This window comes from Elephantulus edwardii, unplaced genomic scaffold, assembly GCF_000299155.1.
Source record: "Elephantulus edwardii isolate Elephantulus edwardi_28Jun2011 unplaced genomic scaffold, EleEdw1.0 scaffold00075, whole genome shotgun sequence".
In the NCBI taxonomy this organism is placed as follows: Eukaryota; Metazoa; Chordata; class Mammalia; order Macroscelidea; family Macroscelididae; genus Elephantulus; species Elephantulus edwardii.
Genome location: NW_006399825.1, coordinates 327158 through 336812, shown reverse-complemented (window position 1 = coordinate 336812; position 9655 = coordinate 327158). Strand labels below are relative to the sequence as shown.

General features: G+C 38.5%; 1 protein-coding gene across 1 annotated transcript in view; it reads left to right on the top strand.

Annotated features, from left to right (window-relative positions):
- SLCO1B3 (solute carrier organic anion transporter family, member 1B3) overlaps window positions 1–3843 on the top strand; it is a 77790-nt gene extending 73947 nt beyond the window's left edge. Inside the window, exon 13 of the mRNA XM_006889133.1 lies at window positions 3636–3843. Coding sequence (XP_006889195.1) covers window positions 3636–3843 — 208 coding nt within the window. The remainder of the gene's footprint in view (window positions 1–3635) is intronic.
- Window positions 3844–9655: the final 5812 nt, after the last annotated feature.

Genomic DNA, 9655 nt, shown 5'->3' with positions numbered 1-9655 from the left:
TTCCACATTCAGTTGGGTCACCTTTCTTTGGAATGGGAACAAATATAGATCTCTTCCAGTCAGTTGGCCAAGTGGTTGTTCTCCATATTTCTTGGCACAACTTGGTGAGCACATCCAGGGCAACATGCGGAAGGGAAGGTGGAAGTGGCGCACAGGGGGAAGTCACCTCAGACAGTAATGAAGTGGCATCTTTCAAAGGTACACAGAAAAAAACAGCGGGAAGAGGAAGAGATAGTATAATAAACTCCATAAAACCTTAATTAAAACTAAAAATTGTTAATGATAGTTTTAGATGTTTGGCAATATTTAGTTAGGTGTACCAGGATGCCTCTCGTGTCAGCTAATACTATAATGGAATCTACAGAGACCTAGAACTGAAGAATTAAAAGAGAAGAACTTGCTCAGCATTTCTCAACTGAAAGAAGTGAAAAACAAATTCAAACCTCAGGTTGCAGTATTTAGAGATGGCTATGGGTACAATCTTGAACTATCAAGGAAGCATCAAAAGAAGATGGAGGGAATACACAGAATCACTGTACTAAAAACATGGTAAACTCTGAAATATTTCAGAAAGTACTTGAGGCTCAATATCAAGAAGACAAAGATTCTCACCACTGGGCCAATTGGCAGCATCAGGATGGATAGTGAAGAGACTGAGATTGTTAACAGCTTTAGTTTGCTTGGCTCCACAATCAACACTCTTGGCACCAGCAGTCAGGAAATTAAGACTTATTGTGATGGGAAAGTCTGCTGTTAGGAACCTCTCCAAAGTACTGAAGAGCAATGGTGTCACTGTAGACTAAATCACATCTGATACAGACCATGGCCTTTTCAGTCACTTGCTATGCATCAGAGAACTGAACAATGACTAGGGAGGATAGAAGGAGAATTGATTCCTTTGAGCTGTGGTGTTGGAGAAGAGTATTGAATGTACCATGGACTGCCAAGAAAACAAACAGAAGAAGATTAAAACAGGTTTCTCCTTGGAGGCAAGGATTCTGAAGCTTCATCTGACATACTTTGGACCTGTTGCAAGGAGGAACCAGTCCTTGGAGAAGGACGTCATGCTTGGGAGGGTGGACGGACAGCACAGGAGAGGAAGACCCTCTATGAGGTGGATTGATTCAGTGACTGGGGTAATTGTGGTAGGTGTGTTTGAGACAGTGAGATTGGCACAGGATAGGGCAGGGTTTAGGGCTGTTGTACATAGGGTCACTATGAATCGCAGGTGACTTGATGGCACATAGCAACAACAACCACATGATCAAGAGCCAATGGTTATGAAGGAATAAATTCAAGCTGCACTGAAGACATTCGTATAAAATAAGGCCCCGTGAATTGACGGGATACCAATTGACATGTTTCAAATGACAGATGCAACCCTAGATGTGCTTAGCAGTCCATGCCAGCAAAGTTGGAGAACAGCTTTCTGGCCAACTGACTGGAAAATATTCATATTTGTTCCCCTTTCCAACAAAATTGATCCAACAGAATGTGAAAATTAGTGAACAATTTATTACTATCACATGCAAGAAAATACTACTGAAGTTTATTAAAAATGGATAAATTAGTACATAGAGAACTATCAAAATTTCCACCTGAATTTAGCAGACATTTTTGCACCAGTGATGTCTTTGCTGGTGTCATATCAGTCCTGGCTAAAAGTAAAGAATACCATATTTGTTTTACAGAGTATGAAAGGCATTAGACTGGGTGTACCATAAAAGTTATGGCCAACATTGAGAGAAATTGATATCCCAGAACACTTAATTGAGCTCATGCGAAACCTATATCTAGACCTAGAAGCTGTTGTCTATACAGCTCAAGGAACACTGATAGTCTAAAATAAAGAAAGATGTGGGTCAGGATTGTATTCCTTTTTTCTCAATGCCTATTCAATTTGTCTACTGAACAAATTATTTGAAATGTTGTCAACAACTTCATCTTACTTGGATCTGTAAACAGACACTTGGTACCAGCAGTCAGATCAGGAGACATACTGAAGTAGGAAATTCTGAAGTCAGGGAACTCTCCAAATTATTGAGGATCTATGATGTGAGTTTCTGGATGGAGTGTTTGGTTCAGACCATGGTCTTTTTAATCACTTGATATGCTGGGGAGAGCTAGACAACTAATAAAGATGACAGAATTGATACCTCTGAGTATCTGATTGTTGGAAAACAATAGTGAATATCCCATGGACTGCCAAAAGAACAAACATATATATGTAGAGAAAGTGAAGCCAGAGTGCTTCACGGAGGCAAGGGTGGTGAAGCTTTGTCTCACATACTTTGAGTGTATTGCTAGGAGACTCTATTCCTTTGAGAGTTACATCATGCTTGAAAATGTGAAGAATCACTGAAGAAGAGAAAGATCCTCAACCAAGTGGATTGATACAATAACTGTAGCAATGGGCTTGAATGTGTCAGAGATTGGGAAGATAACAGAGCATAGGACCAGGTTCAGATATGTGGTTTTAGGGTTGTTATAAGTTGTACTTGACTCAAAGGCACCTCACAACAACAACTGCCAGAAAGCAAGTAGCTCTTCTTGCCCTACAATCTTTTAGTCATTACACAGTTTAATAATATAATCACTTGGAAAACTTTATAGTATGCTGGCTTCTGTACCCTACTTTAGAGATTCTGATTTAATTGGTTACAAATGTAGGCCTAGACATGAAGCAGGAGGGTTGAAGGGTAGAAAACTCTCCTCAGAGGATTCAAATATGCAAACAAAGTTATCACATTTATAGACTGTGTGTGTCCACAGCTAAGTATTAAAGATCTATTGATGCTGTTATTATGAATGAGAACAGAGTCATAGCTGACCCTGAAGTGGGATTTCAGAGTCAGTTAATTGCATGAGAGATGACTACCCATCTTTCTCTTATGAATCAGCTGTTGCATTTCAACCATGTGCCTTTGGGTTGACAGCACAACTCCTACCACTAAGCCACCAGAGCTCTCAATTGAAGCTCTAGGTGAATTAAAATTGATTCAATTGGATTATCTCCTAATCAGTATCCTTCCTTCTATTCTGTCCCCACTTGAATGAAATACAGATTAATTAAGTATAACTGAGAAAGGGTAATACTACAAATATTCCTTTACTTTTAAAAAAATCACCTCAATAAATCACCACTTAGTTTCTGTGACTTAATAATCATTTTCATTAAAAACTTGAGAATTGTTGTCTTAGTATTTCTGCATACACTATAAATATATTTTTTCATGTAAAAAATTTTATTCTAATTTGAATGAGAATTTACAAAGCAAATCAGTTTTATATAATAATTTATGCATAATTAGTTCCATAAGATGGATTTTAACACCTTATAGTACCTGATAATCCTTTCATTCTCTATTTTTTTTCTGTTCACCCATCTAAATATGGACCTATCAAAATCTAATCAGTATTTCTTAATTAATATTCCACTCTCCTCCCTGGTAACCATACTAGAATTATTTTCCCTCTGTGGAAACGTATCTTTTAGTTTTCCATTATAGTAATCTTAGTGCAATATTTGTCTTTTTGTACTGACTTTTAAGGTATTCTACATATCAGAGGACAAAATCCTAAGTTGTTCCTAGAATTGAAAATTACTATTTGTTCTTTTCTTTCTTTTTTCACAGAAATTATTACATCAGCCTAAGTTTGTCCTTAAAAAGTGGAGCACTTGTTTTATTTTGTATATTTCTTTGTCTTACAAAGAAGAAGCATCAAGGAAAAGATACCAAATCAGAAAATGGAAAAAGAGTGAATGAAGAAAACTTAGAACCTTTAAACAATAATGGACATTTTGTATCTTCCACTGCAGGAGATGGTGAAACACATATTTAAGGAGAGAAAAATCTATGTTAATACAATAGAATACTATTTTTTTAAGCACAATTCCTTGTCCTTTACACTAAGAATTCTCACAATGAATTGTCTGTTTATGAATTAATAATGAAACATACTTTAAATGAAAAAGAGTAAGAGCCTTCCTTTTTAGCACATGGCTGTATATTTGTGATTACTATTAGAATAGGTGATCCGTACAAAATTTATTTAATAGAAGAAAAACATTTTTCTCAGGTAACTATAACATAAGACCAGTGGCTAGAAACTGGGTAGAGTGGGGAAAGGAGGAAAAAATAATAGCTTAAAATTAGGAGAAAACTCCTTATCTTTTATTAGGATCATGTTACTCAAATCTGAAATGTAACCTGATGGAAGATATATGCTATCATGGCAAATGACATTCATGTATTAATTAACACTTTCAACAAATGTTATTACTTTCTAATTTAAAACAGTGCTCAGCTAGTACACTTACTGTTTCCTTCTCCAAAATTTCATTAAAATCTCATTCACTCCCTGCAAGCAAATGGTAACTGACTCAGACTTGACCCTTCAGTGAGTTTTCAGGGGTTGCCATTTCCAGCAGGAGATTGTCCACCTTTCTTCTGGGGAACGTCTAGTGAATTTGAACTGCCAGAGAGGTACTGCCTTTGGGTTAGCAGCACAATTTCTTAAGTACTGTATCATTAACTACAGAGCTTTTAAATGGAGAGGAAGTTAAGACAATTAAGAAATTTTAAAATTAGGAAGATAGAATAAACTACACAGTAACCAAAAAGATAGTGACTAAATCATTCATCCAAAAGAGGAAGAAAATTATAAGGACTTGGTAAACACAAAAGCTCTAAGATAAAAAAAATAGCTGAAAGAGAAACTTTTAAGATTATTAATACTGTGTGGAAAAGCAACAACAAAAATCAACACTCCCACAAAGAAAAGCACAAAAGAATGGCAAGAATAACTTCATATCTACCAATAGTCACAATAAAGATAAGTGGTATAAATTCATCAGCCAAGAAAGAAAGAGTGGCAAAATGGACAAGAAAAATGTGTGTGTGTGTGTGTGTGTGTGTGTGTGTGTGTGTATGAATCCTGGAAGCAAACAAGAATGAAAATACAACATATTAAAACAAAACCTGTGGGACAAATAAAAAGCAGTACTCAGAAGACCATTTATAGCCATTGATACATGTAAGGAAAAAATTAAAGTCAATACCTTAACCCCAAAACTCCAACAATTAGAAAAAGAACAGGAAAAAATTAAAAACCTATAGTTTCCAGAAGAAAAAGAAAATAATAAAGATCAGAGTAGAAATAAAGAAAATAGAAAATGATAGAAAGGCTAAACAAGTCTAAAAGTCGATTCTTCAAAAATAATGACAAACTGCTGACTAACAAAGACAATTCATTGTCCAGCTGACCAATGAATAAGGTTGACAAAAGAAGAATTGATGGCTTTGAGCTGTGGTGTTAGAATTGAGTTGTTGCTGTTGTTGTTGTTATGTGCCGTCGAGTCGCTTGCGACTCATAGCGACCCTATGCACAACCGCCCTAAACCCTGCTCTATCCTGCGCCCACCGCACTGCCTCTGACACACCCATCCCGATTACCCCAGTCACCGAATCAATCCATCTCATAGAGGGTCTTCCCCTCCTGCGCTGCCCCTCCACCCTCCCAAGCATGATGTCCCTCTCCAAGGACCCGTCCCTCCTGGCAACATGTCCAAAGTATGTCAGATGAAGCCCCAGAATCCTTGCCTCCGAGGAGTAGCTTGGTTTAATCCTCTCCAAGATGAATCTGTTTGTTTTCCTGGCAGTCCAGTTGCAAACCACAACCCTTCTTCTTTGAAGAAATGAACATAAAGAGACAAACGCACACAGAAGACAAAACGGGACTGCAGCAAAGAAAAACACACACAGATGGGACAAGAAGCTGCAACAGTAGTGAATATATTCTGCCAACAGAACAAACAAATATGTCCCGGAGAAAGTGCATCTAGAGTTTTTCTTGGAGGTAAAGACGATAAAGGTTTGTCTCACATTCTTTGGATATACTGCTCAGAAAGGCTGTTCCTTGGAAAGAGACATCATGCTTGTCAAGATAAACAGTTGGCGAAATACAGGAAGACCCTCAACCAGACTGATTGACACAAGGACTACTGCAGTGGGCTCAAGTGTGTCAGGAAGTATGAGGATGGCATAGAATAGAACAAATTCAGATCTGTTGTCCATAGGCTCAACAGGGCTCATATTTGACTTAATGGGACCTATCAACAACAACATTTCAACTGACTTCCATTTTGGGCTCTACCACTACACTTATTACAATTACCCTCTTTGTTTAGTATTCATAGGGCTTTCAAAAGCCTTTTATTTAGGAAGTAGATGGCCCCTCCTGCTTCCTAGTCTGTCTTAATCCAGGAACTTCACCAAAACCCGTCCACGATGGGAAATCCTTTTGGAATCTGATACACCAGTGGGAAAGGTTTCAGTATCACAGCAATCCTAAGAAATCACAGTACAGTAAGCTGACAGACAAGTGCTGCACCACTTACAACAACATTCTCTCCAAACACAATCAATAGCAGGCCTGAAGGCCCAACCAACTTTTAAATACAAAGGACTGCCCACCAGATCCTGTTTGCCCATATAAGAGGCTCCCACCCAAGCTGATTGTAAACGAGATCAGATACAGTTAATCAGCTTACATTTGACTGCATTACACAATTAGACATGTCCAAACAATTTACACCTGGTTTTCAAGTAAATCACAAACACCCACCAGGATCCAACTTTGACAAGCTAAAGGCTCACTCACAGATAGGACTAGACAATGAGATACCAACTGACTTGTTTCAATTAACAGATGCAGCCTTAGATGCACTCACCAGTTTATGCCAGAACATTTGGAAGATGGCTGTCTGGCCAATGGATTTGCAGAGGTCCATATTTGTTCCTATTTCTAAGAAGGGTGATCCAACTGAATGTGGAAATTATTGAACAATATCATTGATATCAGATGCAAGCAAAATACTTCTGAAGATCATATTTTTAAAAAATGTCTGGAACAATACATAGATAGGGAATTTCTAGACGTTCAAGTGGGACCTAGAAGAGTCCATGGCACTGGGGTATCATTGCTGATGTCAGATGAATCCTGGCTGAAAGTAAGGAATATCAGAAGAATATCTGTTTGTGCTTTGACTATGCAAAGGCACTTGACTGTGTGGATAATGACAAGTTGTGGCTGATATTGAGAAAAATGAGAATCCCAGAGCACTTGATTGTGTTCGTGAGGAACCTATACCTGGATCAGGAGGCTATTGTGAGAATGGAGCAGGGAACACTGCATGGTTTGGAATTGGGAAGGATGTGTGTCAGGGTTGTATTCTATCTCCATACCTATTCTATATGCTATCTATCTATATGTTGAACAAATTATCCAAGAAGCTGGACTCTGTGAAGAGGAATGTGGCATCAGGATTGGAGGGAGACTCATCAATAACCTGCATTATGCAGATGACACAACCTTGCTTAATGAAAGTGAAGAGGACCCAAAGCAGTTTTTTGCATAAGATCAAAGAATGCAGCCTTCAGTATGGATTGTGTTCCAATATCAAGAAAACAAAGATTGTACCACTGAACCAATAGGCAGTGTCATGAAGGATGGGTAAGAGATTGAAACTGTCAAGAGCTTTGTCTTGCTTTGATGCACAATTAACACCCATGGGTATGAGCAGTCAGGAAATAAGGAGATGCATTGCACTGGGAAAATCTGCAAGTTAGGGACCTTTCCAAATTATTGAGGAGTAGTAATGTCAGGTTGAGGACTAAGGTGTGTCTGATTCAGTCCATAGTCTTTCCTATTATGAGCTATATATCTGACACTTAGATAATGAATAAGGATGACAGGAAAAGAATTTACATCTACAAGTTATGGTGTTGGAGAAGAGCGTTGAATATCCCATGGTCAGCCAAGAAAATGAAAAGATATGTCTTGGAGAGCATGCAGCTGGAGTGCCCTTTGGAGGCAAGAATTACGAGGCTTAACTTCTCTTACTTCGAACATATTGCTAGGAGGTGCTATTCCTTGGAGAAGGACATTATGTTTGAAGGGGTGGAGGGTCGGCTAAGGAGAGGAAGACCCTCAACCAGGTGGACTGACATGGTGAATGCTGTAATGGGCTCTTATGTGTCAGGAAGTGTGAGGATGGTGCAGGACAGGACGAGGTTCAGATCTTTTGTTCATAGGGTCACTATGAGTCATATTCGACTCCATGGCACCTAACAACAACCAAAAAAAAAGTAAAGAAGATGCAAATAACATGAATAAGACATTAAATGGGCTATGTAACAATATAATAAAAATAACAATAACATTGCTAAAATAAATTCTACTCCAAAACACTTGAAAATGTCGAACAAATAGATAAATTACTAGGAACAAAAAATCTACCCAAACTAACGCAGACAAAAGTAGATAATTTGAATAGACTTATTACAGAAGAAGAAATTGTTTCAATCATAAAACACTTCTTAACAACAACAGCCAAAATATATTGGCTCAGAAGAATTCACCGAAGAGTTTTACCAAACATTCAGAGAAGATCTGATGCTAACTAATTCAACTCATAGAACACAGAAAAGGAGCAAATACTTCTAAACTCAGAGTAACACTCTGATACCAAAGTCATGAGAAAAAGGATAAAAAGCAGTGTGGAGACAACCAAATCTAATCTCTACTAACTTCTTTAGGGGGACTATCCCAATTAATAACATCTACAGTACCAAATAGTTATTAATAGATTAGACATGGCCTCCAACAATCCTGCATCTCCTTCTATTAATCACTGGGTCCAAGGTTCATTGCAAATTGACTCACAGACTTGACTTTACTCACAGTTGTAGATATAGGTTGAGGACATAGGGGAGTCAAAGGATATTACACAATAAAAAGTCCAGGTTAACAGCAGTGGAAAATCCAGGTTAACAGCAGTCTCAAGGGAGACTAACAGCAGGACACAATTTCTCAATTAGTTCAGAAATCTTTTCAGTCAACAAATGAAAGTCTAGATTTAGTTGTCATTTGTTGTTTCTGCCGTCGAGTCGCTTGCGATTCATAGCAACAACATAACATAACAACAGCCCTAAATACTGTTCTGTCCTGTGCCGATCTCATTTGTCTCCGACACACTTATCCCGATTACCCCAGTCACCGAATCAATCCACCTCCTAAATGGCCTTCCCCTCCTGTGCCTGCCCTCCACCCTCCCAAGCATGATGTCCTTCTCCAAGGACTGGTCTTTCCTTACAACATGACCAAAGTATGTCAGACGAGGCCTCAGAATCCTTGCCTCCAAAGAGCAGCCCGATTTAACCCTCTCCAGAATGAATTTGTTTGTTTTCTTAGCAGTTCATGGTACCCTCAATACTCTTCTCCAACACCAAAGCTCAAAGGCATCAGTTCTCCTTCTCTAGCAATTAAAAAAGCCTCTGGTTTCGTCAATTGTCAGTAAACTTCGCCTCACAACAGTCACAAGTCAGCTTTTCCTTCAATCTCTTGCAATCCAAACCTTTAACTCTGGTATTTTCTCCAGGGCTTCATCAGGCTATGTCTTGCCATAGTCTCTTCACAGTCTGGCAGCTCTCCTTCTTATGTTGGCCCCACAAACTGATCAACAGTGAACCATGTGTCTGAAGTTGAGGCTGTTGGAGATCATGCCCTCAGAGAGGGATAAGGCAATGGCTAGAAAAGCCATTTCTAAAGTCCTTACACTGCACTAGGTGAACACATACTACAAAAGACAACT